Below are 18,181 nucleotides of genomic sequence, written 5' to 3'. Positions count from 1 at the left end.
ATAAACATCCTGTATATTATACATTATACTTCTCTTTGCTCTACATGCTCGAGTTGTTTTCACGATGCATGGAACCTGCGCAAGCACTTTTATACGCTGGTACGGCGACCTTCTGAGTAGAAAAAGGCGGCAAATTTTAAAAATGTCGGTGCGAAGAGTTGACTTCCCATAGAAAAATTAAAATTAGCACCTTTATCAACTGACAAGTTGGTTGTGTTTTAGTATACATGCGTAAGCTACATTCTCTGTGTGCAAGTAGCATTCTTTTTAGTGAATATATTTTGAAGGGATAGAATGATCATGGAATAAATTAAACAAATATTGACATAAAATAAATATATTAAAAGAACACATAATTTTTGAAGCTATAACACGTTTTAATATGCTATTTAATATCAACCTTTACATAGTATGTGTGCTTTGCTAGATTTCTGAACGAACACAACAAATTGGCGCGAAATGCGTGACAATTCCGTTCTGTTCTGAGTCTGACAGATACTTTCGACAAGACAGGTGTTCATGTTTTTGTCCTGCGATAACGGTGAAAAGAAATAATTTCGTCTATTCCAAGCAAACATGAACTCCTAATATTTTCAACATCAACACCCGTGTAGAATCAAAATGTTCGTCGAAGACCTGAAGAACGATTTCTACAACGTACTATTAGGCAACGTAAGTAAATTGTGTTTTTACGTGAATGCGCTCACATTTCATGCGTGTAACATTAAATATTTCTTGCAGAGGGTGTTGTTGTTGGTCCACTACGACGTCGACGCGATATGTACGTGTAAAATACTCCAGGGCTTATTTAAATGCGATAATATTTCGTATACTTTAGTGCCTGTGGGGGGTATTGCGGAATTGAAGCAAGCATATGAAGAGAACAATGAAGAGATAAAGTATGTGTGCCTGGTGAACTGTGGGGGCACTATAGACTTGGTGGACATCCTGCAGCCAGAGGAGGATGTGGTGTTCTTTGTGCTGGATTGTCATAAACCTACAGATGTATGCAATGTTTACAGTGATGGGCAGGTTTGTGCATTCCTTGTTGTTATCCTTATTCACTTAGGTTCAAGAATTGAGTTGGTGTAAAAAAAAAACATTGTTAGTTAGACCAAGCTAAAATGGCAGCGTTTGATAGCCCAGGTTGTGCAAGTGTTACCTATTTTAAATGTCAAACTTCTATAAGATTATGTTTAAATAACTCTTGCACTGCCTGGGCTATCAAAATTGCTGCCAACTTAGCTTGGTCTAACTCTGTTTATTTGGTATGTAGTTAGTTGAAAATTCTAGAGAATCAAATCTCAAACTCAAATTATTAATGTTTATATCTTGTTAGGGTTCCGTACCCACAAGGTAAAACGGGACCCTATTACTAAGACTCCACTGTCCGTCCGTCTGTCACCAGGCTGTATCTCATGAACTGTGATAGCTAAACAGTTGAAATTTTCACAGATGATGTATTTCTGTTGCCGCTATAACAACAAATACTAATAAGTACTGAACCCTCGGTGGGTGAGTCCGACTCGCACTTGTCCAGTTTTTTTAATTATATATTACATTTAAAAAGTAATCTTTGCAAGTTTTTGATCATTGGACAGTTTTCATCTTATGCTGTGAGGGCTTATGTTATAACATATTGTTTAACAATTAATCATAAACCAGCTTATCCTTAGCTATATAAGATGTATATCAAATCACATTTTAATTTATAATTGAGAGAGGAAATAAACATTTTATTCATTAAATTAGAGATTTGTGTAGAAAATTATTAAAATTCAATGCAAAAAGATATTCTATTCATGCATTTGAAATGATGATAATATTTCAGGTGAGATTAGTGTACAAGGATGAGGAAGAGAAGATCCCTAACTTTGATGACATCTTCAGGGACGATGAGGATGAAGAGGTCAGTTGAAACAACATGTAGCACATAGCACCTATAAAATAAAATAAATCATTTATTGTTAGAAAGTGAATAATAGAAATTATGTTTATGCTACATAAAGTGCATCACTGTCAGCCAGTATTTGGAATACAACATTTTTTTTTATATATAAAATATTATAGGACATTATTACACAAATTGACTAAGTCCCACAGTAATCTCAATAATGCTTGTGTTGAGGGTACTTAGACAATGATATATATAAATATTTATAAATACTTAAATACATAGATAAATACATATTGTTTTTAAAGCATAACTTATGCTGAGTTGAGTTGCTCATGAAGCAAATACAACTTGTATTTAGTTACTATTGTTGTTTAGATAGTTTCACAAAAATCACTTTGTCTGGTAGAGAATTAGGGATATTACAAATGTCTCATTTTTCACATTTGCAGATGTGAATGCTAATCCAAATGTCCAGGATGCGAATGTCCGAATGTGAATGTGAATACAAATGTTAGTGAATATGTAGTTGTTATTATCATTCCTCATTAGAAAAACATATGTTACCTTAGAATGGGATGTTATAAAGTGTTAAAAAATGCTGGCTACTGATCAAAATCATTACCTGAAAACCGTTTGCGCGCACTGCCCAAACGAGATACGACAAGACAGGACACGACGTGCGCATATTCGCATTCGCAAAACGTTCGCTTCATTAGCCGGGTCCACACTGAGTGAGCATACGCGCGAGGCAATTTCCTCATGCACAAAACGGCCAGTGTTGACGTGTCTCGGCCGAGGCGGCGCGTGCGTTTTCCTCGGCCGAGCGTGCTGCCTCGGCAGTGTGGACCCGCCTATTTGATGCGAATGTTTATAATGATGCAAATATTCATATATACGAATGCGAATATTTATGATATCCCTATAGACAATGCGTATGTTCGTGTTTAGTACACTAAGTTTTTCTTTTGTGCAATAAATATAGATGAAATGAATAGTTCTATGTTGTGATTATTATTTAATCCAATCTTTTTGTTAACAGTCAATCAGATGGCAAAGTGGGTATGCACATTAAAACAGGTTTTGTTAGACCAGAGGTGTTGTCAACATTTTTACTACTTCCTTCGCATTTTTGTTTAGTAACTTTTTCTTTTAAAAAAATTGCCTTCTGCTGTGTGTAACCAGGATTATTTTATTTAAGTTAGGCTTTGCAACCCATACAATGGAAAACTGTTTTAAACTATGTGAATTACATACATAGAGTCTGTTTAAGCTAACTTTGCGCTAACTTCAATTCATTCATTCAAATGCCACGGCTTGGTCTGGTCTAGCACTATTGATATATTCCTAGAGTAAGTAAGGTGTGATTTCAGGAACAGGAGTCGGAGGGCGGGCGCGAGGGCCTGGAGGCGCGCGTGGAGCGCCGCCGCGCGCGCCGCGCCTGGGAGGAGCGCCGCGACACGCTCATGTTCAACTACACGCAGTTCTCATACTACGGCAAGCCTGTGCGTACTATATTATTCCCTAGTAATCCTCATCCATGTCTAGAGGAGAAACTGTAAAAGAAACAATGCAATCGGGGTGCACTGTCAAGACATACTATTGTCATTTCTTTAAGTTTGGCTAGAATAGTTCCGTCAACCAATTTGATTCCTAGGCCACTATAGATGATGATGGTATCCTGTTATCCTTCATCAGGGACATACAGATCTCTCAGAAGGTATTTCCATTTTTCACTGTCCAGCGCGGCCTCCTCCAGCTCCGCCGAGCCGAGGCCAACTGATGCAGCCTCCTTTTCCACTGTGCGCCTCCAGGTGGTACGTGGGCGACCTTGTCCCTTTTTTCCGGGAATTTTCCAAGTCAGCTCTTGCTTGGATAGGTGCTTGTTAAGCGCCATTTTCGCAGGAGTATCTCCTTATCTTTGACGGGCCATGTTTCGCACTTATACAGGAAGACCGACTAACGCTCGAGCTTTGTTTTCTGAGGCAAACCAGGCCAAACCTTAGCTTTGTTACGCCAGAACCATGTCAGCCTAAATCAATTTGTTTTTCTTTTACCACAGTGCTTATTGAGTAATATACATGTTAATGTGGTAGTTAAAGCCTTAAGGTTCTTTTTATTATAGACGGGTCCACACAGAGCAAGCATACGCGCGAGGCAATTTCCTCGCGCACAAAACGGCCAGTGTAGACGTGCCTCGGCTGAGGCGGTGCGCACGTTTTCCTCGCCCGAGCGCGACCTTGGCCGAGCCGCTCGGTGTCGGTTTTTCGGCATGCTCAAAGGCGCCTCAGGCGTTTGCCGCGCGCCAGTGTAGACGTGTTAGTTTATGGTGCGCGTGGTTATTGTGTTCATACTTTATATTCATAATGACGGGTGTCGCAAATTGAAGGGCCCTTCTTTTCCTTGTTAATTTTCTTTAGAATTGCTTTAAATAGCAAATAAACAGAAACGCAAGCCACTGCAGTCATTAAACAAATCGAATCAAAATCTATTTATTTGTAAACATAGGTTAAATATAGCTCTTATACAATAATTTATGTTTCACTATGTTTTGCCATTTGGCATACAAATCCTAAATTCAAGAAGAGATGGAGCATGAATTAATTGTAACATGATGTCAAACAAAAACAGCTGGCTGAGTGACGCCATCTTGCCGAGCAAAATGCCAATTCACCGCGTGCTAAGGCAAAAGTTACACGAGCATACGAGGCCGGGCGTTTGCCGCGTGAGGAAATTTCTTCGCGAGGCTGCTCGCTCTGTGTATACCCGCCTACAGGCCTAGGGATCAAATTGGTTGACTCTACAGACAGCTATAAAACCTTGTATCAGAAATGAAATGCTTAAAAAACCTCCAATACATACAAACTTCTCGACTGTCAAGATAGTTGAAAGCATGTATTTTTTATAGGTTTTATTTTGTAATTATCTTAGAGCGCGCTGGTAGCCCTAGACTTGTCGTGGCTGGTGTCCCGCCTCGGGCCGCGAGAAGCCTGGGCCGGCGCGGTGGCCAGCGCGGCGCACGAGGCGTGGGGCGCGCGCGGCGCGGCCGCCTGCCTGCTGGACGCCGCGCTGCTCACCCGCGCGCGGAGCCACAGCACTGATAATGTAAGACATTACCTATTGACCGCTATTTACCTCGAAAATGTCCAGCTGTCGCCACCAGAATGTCACGTCTCCACATAAACATAGGTGTCGACAAAAGAGTTGAGGTCACGTACACAGCAACATGTTATGCAATGCAAGCAGAATTCTGAAATTACTGTTATTTTTTGCAACCTACTCGTAATAAGTAAACAACAACATTTTTTTTTTACTTTAAGGTATTTCGTTCATAAAACATGCATTTAATCACTGAATGAACTCATTTAACCTTTTGAAAGACATGAACACCTAAATGCGTCGTTACTAGTCGTGCCCACAGCGCCAAGGACAACAGGTGTTATAACGGACGCTGTCAAAGTAAATCACACTTTCCAGTAAGGTTAACATTGGCTTCCCTTATGCCTGGGAGCTTGGCAGTGTGAGTGATATTCGTGTTTTTGACATAAAGCGTTCAAAAGGTTAATTTTATTTGTAATTAGTTAAACTTTTCATACAATAAATAATAATATGTTTTGATTTTTTAGTCAGTGGAGCTAGTTTTGGAAAAGGATGCTCCGCTGCCCCTATACCGCTGGTGGTCCTTGGAGAGCGCGCTGAAACACTCGCCCGCTATTGGGCCGTTCCTCAAACTACACTCCCTCGCCGGTGTGTCGAGGTTACGACAATTGTTGGCCGACATGGGGTAATATCATCACTCTATAGTAAATAGTTATCTATAGGTTGTTGTTTGTACATCGGAGATTTATTTCATTTATTTATTTGCACACCTTTACATTCATTACATGAATATAAGTACTTAATGCTAAAGACAACGAACTAAACTAAAAGCTAAAATAATTTAAGAATTAATCGATTTAACTTATTACAATGTGGGGATACTAATATGATGATGGGAGTTAAGGGGTTGAAAAAGTTTTAAAAGAAAGAAATCTTTTCCATTGCATAACAGCCGTAACAGGCAGTGAACAACCAGTATGAATATAAAGTTGTGCGAGAATACGGAAATTTATTTCATTTATTTACGGAGGTTCCTACAGCTGTTATGGTGGTTATGCGTAGTTAGGTAGACCTGTTTTAATTTTTGTTAGTTAAGAATAAAAACGAATAATTATAGATTCCCGTTACAACAAGCACGACAAGCGTACCGCTCCATGGACGTGGAGCTCCGCCGCGGGCTGCTGGAGGCCCTGGAGGCCGCCGGCGGCCGCCTCGGCCTCCGCGACGTGTCTCGGACCGCGTATATACTGAGGTACGTGTCCTACACGGAGCAACAGGCACAAAGACAGCTGGTCAAAAAAAACATACTTTGTTTAATTTTACAGTTGTTAAAAAATCTGTTGATAAAATAGCGGCTATTTTTGCTCTGGGACAAGGAAACTAAAGAATTTATAACGGAAACTAACGAATTTATCTATAGGACGGACAATTTTTTATTTTGATTCACTTTCATTGGCCGATACGGCCCGTATGTGGGGTGCGGGAGGTTTCCAAAAAGCATGTCATAGAGTCCGCATCCGAGAACTTTTTTATTGGTCGATAGAGCCCGTATGGGGTACGTATTTTAGACATAAGTAACACTAACGTGACGTTGAACTGTTAGTGCTAATTGTAAAATAAACAATAAACATTATTATGTGTAATCATAAGAAGTTGACAATATGAGCTAATGTGCTCTTGATAAATAATTTGATGATAAATTAATGATACACTGTGTTAGGTAAGGAGTGCTCTCGGTACCAGTTTTTAGAACCGGTAATTCTCGGTTCTCTCCATATTAACTCAGTTCCGGGACCATTCCCAAGTTATGGGTTCATGTTTTTATCAATAGGCGTGTCCACACAGCAAGCACACGCACGAGGAACTTTCCCTCGCCCAAGCGCGCCGCCTTGGCCGAGGCACGTCTACACTCGCCGTTTTTTGAGCGAGGAAATTGCCTCGCGAGGAAAGTGCCTCGCGCGTGTGTTTGCTGTGTGGACACGCCTATTGAATAATGACAAATAGTGTAATGATATATTGTGCGTGCAGACGCGCGCACGCGCCGCCGCTGTCGGCGCTGGACGCTGTGTACGCTACCGCCGCGCTGCTCGAACACGTAAGTCCGTCTCTCTCACACACTAGCTAGCTACACCCAGTATAACAGTTCGTAGACGAGCTGCTCGAACACGTGTGTCTCTCACGCTCTTTTTACAACAACATTAATTCTTTTCTGTGCCGCATTAATCAACAACGTCTTCCAAAAAATCCAAATATATTCCAATTAATCCATCTTTAAAGACAATTCACATTTCCTGAAAGTCTAATCTAATCGGACGGCTAAGGTTGAAATTATGTTGGCGCGTCGATAAATGTGGAAAGGGTAACAACACTTCACTAAACATACATTCTTTAGTCAAGAAAACCAATGCGTCTAGAGAAAAAGGCGGAAAATTTGATACGAGGCGCGAAGAATTAATCTCCCTTTACTTTTAGCGCGATACTTTTAGTATAGTAGTTGCGTTTAAATTTATTAAGACTGATTCTTTACCAACAAATTTAACTCAGTTAAATTAGTGAAAACAATTACTTAATATTTACCTTCCTATCTCAGGAAACCATACCCCGCTCCGAAGGCTTCCAGCTCGCATTATCCGCCTTAGACCTAGAGAGTGAAAACGAGAGCCTTCGTCTAGGCATACAGTCAGCCCAACGGTCACTAGAAGCTGTCGCTAGACTTGTCAACGCTACACTATCAGCCAGAGCATTGCATCTGGCAGGACCCTTCACATACTTCATCGTTCACGAGGTAAGGACCTTATGTTATTATCATAAGGTTTTAAATTGTCAGACGATGATACATAGGGAGTGAGAACGAGAGCCTCCGTCTAGGCATACAGTCAGCCCAACGGTCACTAGAAGCTGTCGCTAGACTTGTCAACGCTACACTATCAGCCAGAGCACTGCATCTGGCAGGACCCTTCACATATTTCATCGTTCACGAGGTAAGGACCTTATGTTATTATCATAAGGTTTTAAATTGTCAGACGATGATACATAGGGAGTGAGAACGAGAGCCTTCGTCTAGGCATACAGTCAGCCCAACGGTCACTAGAAGCTGTCGCTAGACTTGTCAACGCTACACTATCAGCGAGAGCATTGCATCTGGCAGGACCCTTCACATACTTCATCGTTCACAAGGTAAGGACTTTATATCATAGAAGCTAGTTTGGATGATGGTACATAGGGAATGAAAACGAGAGCCTTCGTCTAGGCATACAGTCAGCGCAACGGTCACTAGAAGCTGTCGCTTGACTTGTCAACGCTACACTATCAGCCAGAGCATTGCATCTGGCAGGACCCTTCACATACTTCATCGTTCACAAGGTAAGGACTTTATATCATAGAAGCTAGTTTGGATGATGGTACATAGGGAATGAAAACGAGAGCCTTCGTCTAGGCATACAGTCAGCCCAACGGTCACTAGAAGCTGTCGCTAGACTTGTCAACGCTACACTATCAGCGAGAGCGTTACATCTGGTAGGACCCTTCACATATTTCATCGTTCACAAGGTTATGTTATTACCATAAAGCTCTAGCGCTACTCTGGAGATATTTGGAACCATTATTTATAGCTGACAGCTGGACACTTGCAACAGTTCTGCCTATGGAGATTGTATTCCTTAGCTCTACCTTCTTCCATACTTTACTTTTTTATTTAAATATAATTTCAATGTTCGTATATGTCATAGTAGCACTTGATTTTCAGTAAAGTTTTTATCGTATCAATATTTTTTTGGAACTGAAGTTGCGCTTTATGTAGAAGGTTTTTACATTAAATGTTTTTCTTTGTTTGCGTCTTTCGTTGCCGTTATTGGTAAAGTTTGTATCGATTCTGGTAGTTTGTTAAAAAAACAAATAATCGGACAGACAGACGGACCTGACGAATCTATAAGGGTTCCGTTTTTTGCCATTTGGCTACGGAACCCTAAAAAAACGGTCTAAAAAAATGCGCAATCTGTACGTGGATTTAAAAGTGTATCTCTATGCTGGAAGGAACGTGCCGGGTTGGGCTGCTGTTTGTAAAACGACTGTCATATTTTTAACGAACATTAGGCATTCCAGTATAAAGAAGGAACAGTCAATAAGTCTTTAAAAAAGGGTTCGCAGCTTTCCCAAGTCCGTATTCCGACAATGGCACGTGTGCACCGGTCTTTTTTGCATACCAAATACTTGGTGCCGATTTGTTGAGTTACCCCAAAATACAATGCTGTACGCGATTAATGATGAGACATGGCCGTAGTAAGCAGTAATTGTATACTCTCTATTCACAAGTCGTCTAAGGGGATAAATAAATCCATTAAAAATGTATACGATTTTAGGGCACTCCGGAGGCAGCGTGGGTGTCGGGCCCCACGTGGCTGGGCGTGGCGGCGCGCTGGGCGGCCGACGCGGCCGGCGCCCGCGCGCTCGTGGCCAGCGCGCCGCTCGACGCGCAGCGCTGCATCATGCTCGGCGTGCCGCCCCGCCGCCAGGAGCCCGCCAAGTTAGTACCCACTAGTGGCCAGCGCGCCGCTCGACGCGCAGCGCTGCATCATGCTCGGCGTGCCGCCCCGCCGCCAGGAGCCCGCCAAGTTAGTACCCACTAGTGGCCAGCGCGCCGCTCGACGCGCAGCGCTGCATCATGCTCGGCGTGCCGCCCCGCCGCCAGGAGCCCGCCAAGTTAGTACCCACTAGTGGCCAGCGCGCCGCTCGACGCGCAGCGCTGCATCATGCTCGGCGTGCCGCCCCGCCGCCAGGAGCCCGCCAAGTTAGTACCCACTAGTGGCCAGCGCGCCGCTCGACGCGCAGCGCTGCATCATGCTCGGCGTGCCGCCCCGCCGCCAGGAGCCCGCCAAGTTAGTACCCACTAGTGGCCAGCGCGCCGCTCGACGCGCAGCGCTGCATCATGCTCGGCGTGCCGCCCCGCCGCCAGGAGCCCGCCAAGTTAGTACCCACTAGTGGCCAGCGCGCCGCTCGACGCGCAGCGCTGCATCATGCTCGGCGTGCCGCCCCGCCGCCAGGAGCCCGCCAAGTTAGTACCCACTAGTGGCCAGCGCGCCGCTCGACGCGCAGCGCTGCATCATGCTCGGCGTGCCGCCCCGCCGGCAGGAGCCCGCCAAGTTAGTACCCACTAGTGGCCAGCGCGCCGCTCGACGCGCAGCGCTGCATCATGCTCGGCGTGCCGCCCCGCCGCCAGGAGCCCGCCAAGTTAGTACCCACTAGTGGCCAGCGCGCCGCTCGACGCGCAGCGCTGCATCATGCTCGGCGTGCCGCCCCGCCGCCAGGAGCCCGCCAAGTTAGTACCCACTAGTGGCCAGCGCGCCGCTCGACGCGCAGCGCTGCATCATGCTCGGCGTGCCGCCCCGCCGCCAGGAGCCCGCCAAGTTAGTACCCACTAGTGGCCAGCGCGCCGCTCGACGCGCAGCGCTGCATCATGCTCGGCGTGCCGCCCCGCCGCCAGGAGCCCGCCAAGTTAGTACCCACTAGTGGCCAGCGCGCCGCTCGACGCGCAGCGCTGCATCATGCTCGGCGTGCCGCCCCGCCGCCAGGAGCCCGCCAAGTTAGTACCCACTAGTGGCCAGCGCGCCGCTCGACGCGCAGCGCTGCATCATGCTCGGCGTGCCGCCCCGCCGCCAGGAGCCCGCCAAGTTAGTACCCACTAGTGGCCAGCGCGCCGCTCGACGCGCAGCGCTGCATCATGCTCGGCGTGCCGCCCCGCCGCCAGGAGCCCGCCAAGTTAGTACCCACTAGTGGCCAGCGCGCCGCTCGACGCGCAGCGCTGCATCATGCTCGGCGTGCCGCCCCGCCGCCAGGAGCCCGCCAAGTTAGTACCCACTAGTGGCCAGCGCGCCGCTCGACGCGCAGCGCTGCATCATGCTCGGCGTGCCGCCCCGCCGCCAGGAGCCCGCCAAGTTAGTACCCACTAGTGGCCAGCGCGCCGCTCGACGCGCAGCGCTGCATCATGCTCGGCGTGCCGCCCCGCCGCCAGGAGCCCGCCAAGTTAGTACCCACTAGTGGCCAGCGCGCCGCTCGACGCGCAGCGCTGCATCATGCTCGGCGTGCCGCCCCGCCGCCAGGAGCCCGCCAAGTTAGTACTAGTCATGCGCGAAACAGTGCTTCAAAAAGTAATGCTATATCACATCACTTTTTCGAAAACGTTATGTTACACTGAGATATCACATCACTTATCACTCGAAACGAAACATTTACCCGAAGTCCCGAACGAATACAGCGCGCGGGCGCGCGCGTGATGGCAACGTCACACTCATCACAGTACCAACTACATTACGCAGCGAGTGTTAGGACTCTAGGGCGTATCATATAGGCGCGTCAATCTATTACGCATTGCGTTTTGTCACCGCCATGTGATAGATCGTTTTTGTTAATGTTTTTATTTTTATAGTCGTAAAATATGCATCATAGATAAAAAATAAAAGAAAATATCTGTTAATTAATGAGATAACGCCATCGAGAGTCACTAGGTAGTATTTTTATTTGGGTATATCAATAAAATTATGATATGATACTGATACGAGAATGTACTGTAAACACTAGCTCACTATTAAATTAAAGATAAATAAGTAGCTTCACTAGTTTGCCGCGAAAGTCAACCAAACCAAACATTTCACAACAATAATAAACAGTAAATACGTTTTTGTTCGTCAAATTAAAACTCGCAAGCGAATTATCATTTAGCCGCATCCTTATAGGTAAAATACTAAAAAGATTGTAAGCTCTATGGTAACGCATTACAGTTTTAAATCGATTGCAGGTGCAAAAGTCCGTTATCGTATCAATTTAATGAAATTAGCAATAACTCAAATGCGACTGCTACCGACCGGCCGAGCGGACCGATCCGAAGTGTTCCGAAAGCATTGCGGAATGAGAGCGAGCGAGCAGTGAGTGCGGGTGCGAGCGGGATAGCAAAGTAATGATAGCATGGCAAACAAACATCACACATCACACCATCACGTCTCATTGCTCATTATACATTACGCGGATTGTACTTGAACGGACCTTTCGTACCGACTACCGGCGCGTCAATCTATATTGATGCTTTACGAGTTTACGCGCGCTTCGGCCAGTCATATGCTCGAGTGATGTTTGAAGTAATGCTTGGTTTCTCGGAGTGATGCGTAATGCAACATTACGCGTTTGAGTGATATCTCATTTGTGATGTTACGCGCATTACTTACACATGTCTAGTTAGTACCCACTAGTGGCCAGCGCGCCGCTCGACGCGCAGCGCTGCATCATGCTCGGCGTGCCGCCCCGCCGCCAGGAGCCCGCCAAGTTAGTACCCACTAGTGGCCAGCGCGCCGCTCGACGCGCAGCGCTGCATCATGCTCGGCGTGCCGCCCCGCCGCCAGGAGCCCGCCAAGTTAGTACCCACTAGTGGCCAGCGCGCCGCTCGACGCGCAGCGCTGCATCATGCTCGGCGTGCCGCCCCGCCGCCAGGAGCCCGCCAAGTTAGTACCCACTAGTGGCCAGCGCGCCGCTCGACGCGCAGCGCTGCATCATGCTCGGCGTGCCGCCCCGCCGCCAGGAGCCCGCCAAGTTAGTACCCACTAGTGGCCAGCGCGCCGCTCGACGCGCAGCGCTGCATCATGCTCGGCGTGCCGCCCCGCCGCCAGGAGCCCGCCAAGTTAGTACCCACTAGTGGCCAGCGCGCCGCTCGACGCGCAGCGCTGCATCATGCTCGGCGTGCCGCCCCGCCGCCAGGAGCCCGCCAAGTTAGTACCCACTAGTGGCCAGCGCGCCGCTCGACGCGCAGCGCTGCATCATGCTCGGCGTGCCGCCCCGCCGCCAGGAGCCCGCCAAGTTAGTACCCACTAGTGGCCAGCGCGCCGCTCGACGCGCAGCGCTGCATCATGCTCGGCGTGCCGCCCCGCCGCCAGGAGCCCGCCAAGTTAGTACCCACTAGTGGCCAGCGCGCCGCTCGACGCGCAGCGCTGCATCATGCTCGGCGTGCCGCCCCGCCGCCAGGAGCCCGCCAAGTTAGTACCCACTAGTGGCCAGCGCGCCGCTCGACGCGCAGCGCTGCATCATGCTCGGCGTGCCGCCCCGCCGCCAGGAGCCCGCCAAGTTAGTACCCACTAGTGGCCAGCGCGCCGCTCGACGCGCAGCGCTGCATCATGCTCGGCGTGCCGCCCCGCCGCCAGGAGCCCGCCAAGTTAGTACCCACTAGTGGCCAGCGCGCCGCTCGACGCGCAGCGCTGCATCATGCTCGGCGTGCCGCCCCGCCGCCAGGAGCCCGCCAAGTTAGTACCCACTAGTGGCCAGCGCGCCGCTCGACGCGCAGCGCTGCATCATGCTCGGCGTGCCGCCCCGCCGCCAGGAGCCCGCCAAGTTAGTACCCACTAGTGGCCAGCGCGCCGCTCGACGCGCAGCGCTGCATCATGCTCGGCGTGCCGCCCCGCCGCCAGGAGCCCGCCAAGTTAGTACCCACTAGTGGCCAGCGCGCCGCTCGACGCGCAGCGCTGCATCATGCTCGGCGTGCCGCCCCGCCGGCAGGAGCCCGCCAAGTTAGTACCCCCTACTAATGTATTATGGTCATCGTAGTTTGTTAAAATGTTCTTTTTGGATAGCAGGACGCTCGCGGCGTTACCTCTTTTGCACTGCCAGTGCCAGACTCCACGTCTGAGCGGAGAACCACCCGCTCTGTGATCATCTGAGATATCGAGACACGTTTTTAATGAGTGCTATGTATTTTCAATGGGTTTAGCCAGTTTTAAAGACGACGTCAGCATAGGTATTACCTGTCAATCCTACTAGAGTTTTTTTTTTTATGACCTTTTAACCCCTCGTATGTGTACCTAAGCACTGATCAGTGCGTACAAATTTAAATTCATGCGCACTGATCAGTGCTTAGACATGCTCATATAACCAAACTAGATACAGGTAATACCTAAACTGGCAACATCTATGAAACCTTCGACAATGAAACAAACGTAACTTATTGCAGCTTATTCGGCGCCGCCTTCTCCCAAGCCGCGGCCAAGAGCGGCGTGTCCGTGTCGCTGGACCACGTGGACTCGTCGGTCGTGACGCTGCCCACGGCGCAAAGAGCGCAGTTCCTGGACGCGCTCACCGCGCTACTCGCCGATACCTGAACTTTACCACTCTAATTAGAAAAAAAAAAAAAAAAAACAAATTTGGTCGAGCGCAATGTATGAATGACCTTGATTTGCTTCTCGCCGCTTGTGTCCAGTCATGACAAGGTCCTTGCATTAAAACTGGTTTTTCCATCTAGGCTAGGCCATTTCGATGAGACCATATTTATTTTACCATCATATTCTGGGACACCTGTATATAGCTGGGAATGGATCAGCAAAATGTTTGACTGTAATGAAGACTTTGACTTAAGATAATAATTTGACTCTTGAGGCTACCTTTTTTTTTTAATACGGAATATGACATAAATTCTGTTCTGTAACGCATGTAAAATATACCAATTAATTACTAATAAAAAATTTGATTTGAAGCTTATCCTCATGATTGTTGTTGAATAATGATTTTTTTGCCGAATGGAATAATAATGAATAAAATAATTACACTTGACAATGTCAGCCGATTTAACCTCATATATAAGTTTAATTGTAAGTATGTATTTATTAATTAGATAATGAAAATAAAATGTAAACAAATTAAAATTCATTTTATTCATATAAAACTTAAGTATACCACAAAGTTATAAATAATAATTCCTAATATCCACAGTATATATAAACAGTCTCTAAGCCAATCCATCACCATAGGACTTTAAATAATAAAGCCTTACAAACATGAGATTCATATTAGTTACAATTCCTAAAATGTTTCTAACATGTTACTTAGCTCCCATTTCGCCAATACCGCCAAAGACATTAACTTGAATATCTACTACGCCAATATCAACCTTTGGGCATTGCAACAAAGTTCACAATGATCTCACGTTCACAGCGTTCAAAGGTTTAAATCAAATTATTATTATACAATGAGATAAGTATAGTAGAATATTGCCATGTGTTTAATGTATTGAATCACATTTTGCCTTGAATAAAACGCGTAATCATATCAAATGCCCACTTGGGCTGATCATGCGGCACCATATGGCCAGCATTTCTCACCAGCAACTCTGTCAAGTTGCCAGCTCTCTTCCTGTACCCTGCCACTTCATCCCCGACCCTCCATATCTTCCTCGGAGCAGTTTTATACTCCTCAGCAGAGCTGAAGTCTAAATTCTGTAGAAACTTTTCCGTTAGCGGATAAGCAACAATTATGTCTAGCTGTCCATTGTATATAAGTATTCGGTAGTGAGAAAGTAATGTTTTAACATATGGTGCCACAGATTTCAGTATGTCTAATGCTAAATGTAACTGCACTTCTTTACCGGAGTGAAAAGGCAAGTTTCCAACATGAATGCTCTCTCGAGCTTTGTCATCCTGCAGCAATTTAGCAAATATAGTAATGTCTACTTCACTTGTTTTAAGAAAATTATAATAGTTATCAAAACCAGTGTAGTTTTTGAAGTATGAGAAGTTTTTCACATCTCCATCCATCATTACATCCATGAGTAAATCTGCTTGTACCCAGTTTTCTTTTCTTATTTCAGCTGCAATTTTTGCTTGGAGCTTCTCAAATACTTGTAATTGATTATTATCTATAAGTCCATGTTGATACAAGTAGTTACCGTAATCTAGCTGGTTAGCAGGATCACAGTAAGCATTTCCCATTGCCATACCTTGTAGGTTAATTTTATTAACAGCTGTAGGATTTTGATTATGTATCTCCATACCTAAAGCTGGTATATACTTCCCAGCATATGATTCCCCGGTTATAAAAAACTTGTGGCTTCTTAACTTAGGAAATAGGGTGAAGAATTGTTGCATTGCATTGTACAAGCCTAGTGCAACACAGTTTTCGTCAGTACAATAACCTTCTTCGTTCTTGGTAAAACTAAATCCTGTGCCAACAGGGTTGTCTATGAAAATAAGATGGCTGTTCAATGCCCAGTGGTGCTTCCTCAATTTAAAGCCTTTCTTAGTAGCAACTAAAGGCCCTATTTCTGTGAAGAGTCCGAATAAAGAACTGCCGCCGGGCCCGCCTTGCAACCACAGAATAACTGGTGCATTTGGATCTTTGGAAAACGTCGGAAAGTACCAGAAGTACAGGTTAGATTGATAATGTTCGTCCACAGTGAAAAAGCCGGCATGGCTCTCGAAGCCAAGTTTGGTAGTCAAAGATACTCGGGAAAGCTTTTGCGCCGCATCTATGGAGCCATTCTTCAAAAAAGGAGTGAGATATAATGGTGTACCGGCGTCTCCAGAGAGCGATGCTGTAAGTTCGATCTTAGGATACACGTAGGGGAACAACGCGGATCCTAAATTTACACATGTAAACAGAAATAATAAAACTAAATGCATTTCGACAGTAAACAATTACATAAATATCTTCAAAACAGGATTCTTCTAAGTTTATTTTGACGTACGACGTCGAGTACGTCGCAGTGTTGCCAGGGCTCTGGAGTCATAAGTTACGTTTCGTTTCCCTAAAAGTCACATTTTTGCTGCTTAAGTCACATTTTTAGGATTCCGTACCCAAAGGGTAAAAACGTACCGTAAACGTAAAAACTATTACTAATACTCCACTGTCCGTCTATCTGTCTGTCACCAGGCTGCCCACCCTTCGTGGGCGAGTCTGACTTGCACTTAAGCGCCAATTACATTCCTGTTCCCGATTTCGGGTCCGAAATCAGTCCCGATTTCGGGCATGATAATCGTTTTCGGGCCCGAAAAAGAATATTTTTCCGTTTCACTAAATATCAGCACATCATTTACAATATTTGAAATGTAAAAAAATGGTTCATATGCAAAAATATCAAACGTTGAACATTTTTGGCAATTAGAGACAAATTATTTTTAACATTTCAAATATTGTTAACGATGTGCTGATATTCCGTGAAACGGAAAAATATTCTTTTTCGGGCCCGAAATCGGGTCCTGATAAAGTTTGGATGTAATTGGCACTTTAACCGGTTTTTATAGTATAGTAAACACCCATATAATGGAGGCACCCAGACGGGATGATCAAATCGACCGATTCGATCAGAAAATAACCTGGCATCATACTCCAATGTTAGTTTTATGGTGATATTTGAACGCTGTAAAACGATACGTGGTGATATTTGAAAAAAAAGCGGCCAAGTGCGAGTCGGACTCGTCCATGAAGGGTTCCCTACCATTTATGATGTATTAAAAAAAAACTACTTACTAGATCTCATTCAAACCAATTTGCGGTGGAAGTTTGCATGGTAATGTACATCATATATTTTTTTTAGTTTTATCATTCTCTTATTTTAGAAGTTACAGGGGGGAGACACACATTTTACCAGTTTGGAAGTCTCTCGCGCAAACTATTCAGTTTAGAAAAAAAATGATATTTGAAACTTCAATATCATTTTTGAAGACCTATCCATAGATATCCCCCCCCCCCATGTTTGTTTTGTTTAAATTTTATGACGTTTTTGCCATTTGGCTACGGAACCCTAAAAAGCGCTGGTGGCCTAGCGGTAAGAGCGTGTGACTTGCAATCCGGAGGTCGCGGGTTCAAACCCCGGCTCGTACCAATGAGTTTTTCGGAACTTATGTACGAAATATCATTTAATATTTACCAGTCGCTTTTCGGTGACGGAAAACATCGTGAGGAAACCGGACTAATCCTACCAAGGCCTAGTTTACCTTCTGGGTTGAAAGATCAGATGGCAGTCGCTTTCGTAAAAACTAGTGCCTACGCCAAACCTTGAGATTAGTTGTCCCCAGCTCCCCAAGCGGGCCCCAGGCTCCCATGAGCCGTGGCAAAATGCCGGGACAATGCGAGGAAGATTTGAGCGTTGTAAAATAAAAAAAACAACAACAACAACAAGTGCCGGCAGAAGTGAAAACTTGAATAATAACGTTGTGCATTTTTGATATTTTGGAATGGTTAGGGAATAATTTTGCACGAATTGCTTTAATTATCAGTATAAAAGTACAATCATTTATGTGGTAAAAACAATATTCATTTATTGCGCTGTCGTACACAAACATGACAATTTATATTACATTAAAAATTTAACACTTCAGAACTATTACAATTATTTAACTTAAAAATGCACAACGTTAATATTTAAGTTGCGCCAGCGGTCTACTG

General features: G+C 45.5%; 2 protein-coding genes across 3 annotated transcripts; one reads left to right on the top strand and one right to left on the bottom strand.

Annotated features, from left to right (window-relative positions):
- Positions 1–85: 85 nt before the first annotated feature.
- On the top strand, positions 86–14,139 carry LOC133528790 (cell division control protein 45 homolog). 2 transcript variants are annotated; one of them, XM_061866257.1, is made up of 11 exons: positions 86–672; positions 742–1,032; positions 1,832–1,909; positions 3,268–3,399; positions 4,826–4,999; positions 5,521–5,678; positions 6,111–6,245; positions 7,022–7,088; positions 7,584–7,778; positions 9,352–9,515; positions 13,977–14,139. In XM_061866257.1, exons 1-11 carry the CDS (start codon positions 622–624, stop codon positions 14,122–14,124), a joined length of 1,593 nt encoding a protein of 530 aa, XP_061722241.1. In that variant the 5' UTR covers positions 86–621; the 3' UTR covers positions 14,125–14,139. The 2 variants fall into 2 exon arrangements, 1 of the variants encoding a protein (XP_061722241.1); XR_009801055.1 differs by lacking the exon at positions 13,977–14,139 and having other exon boundaries at positions 88–672; positions 7,584–7,974; positions 9,352–9,439.
- Positions 14,140–14,650: 511 nt separating this feature from the next.
- On the bottom strand, positions 14,651–16,504 carry LOC133528789 (venom serine carboxypeptidase-like). Its single transcript, XM_061866256.1, has one exon. The coding sequence runs from the start codon at positions 16,414–16,416 to the stop codon at positions 15,034–15,036; it is 1,383 nt and encodes a 460-aa protein (XP_061722240.1). The 5' UTR covers positions 16,417–16,504; the 3' UTR covers positions 14,651–15,033.
- Between the last annotated feature and the right edge of the window lie 1,677 nt (positions 16,505–18,181).

Source organism: Cydia pomonella, chromosome 20 (genome assembly GCF_033807575.1).
Source record: "Cydia pomonella isolate Wapato2018A chromosome 20, ilCydPomo1, whole genome shotgun sequence".
NCBI lineage: Eukaryota > Metazoa > Arthropoda > Insecta > Lepidoptera > Tortricidae > Cydia > Cydia pomonella.
This window is presented reverse-complemented; position numbering and strand designations above follow the sequence as displayed.

Coding starts and splice junctions, on each gene's coding strand:
- LOC133528789 (XM_061866256.1), bottom strand. CDS start 16,416: ATGCATTTAGTTTTATTATTTCTGTTTACATGTGTAAATTTAGGATCC.
- LOC133528790 (XM_061866257.1), top strand. CDS start 622: ATGTTCGTCGAAGACCTGAAGAACGATTTCTACAACGTACTATTAGGC. Junction 1,910..3,267: donor GGGACGATGAGGATGAAGAG/GTCAGTTGAAAC, acceptor GTGTGATTTCAG/GAACAGGAGTCGGAGGGCGG. Junction 3,400..4,825: donor TCTCATACTACGGCAAGCCT/GTGCGTACTATA, acceptor TAATTATCTTAG/AGCGCGCTGGTAGCCCTAGA.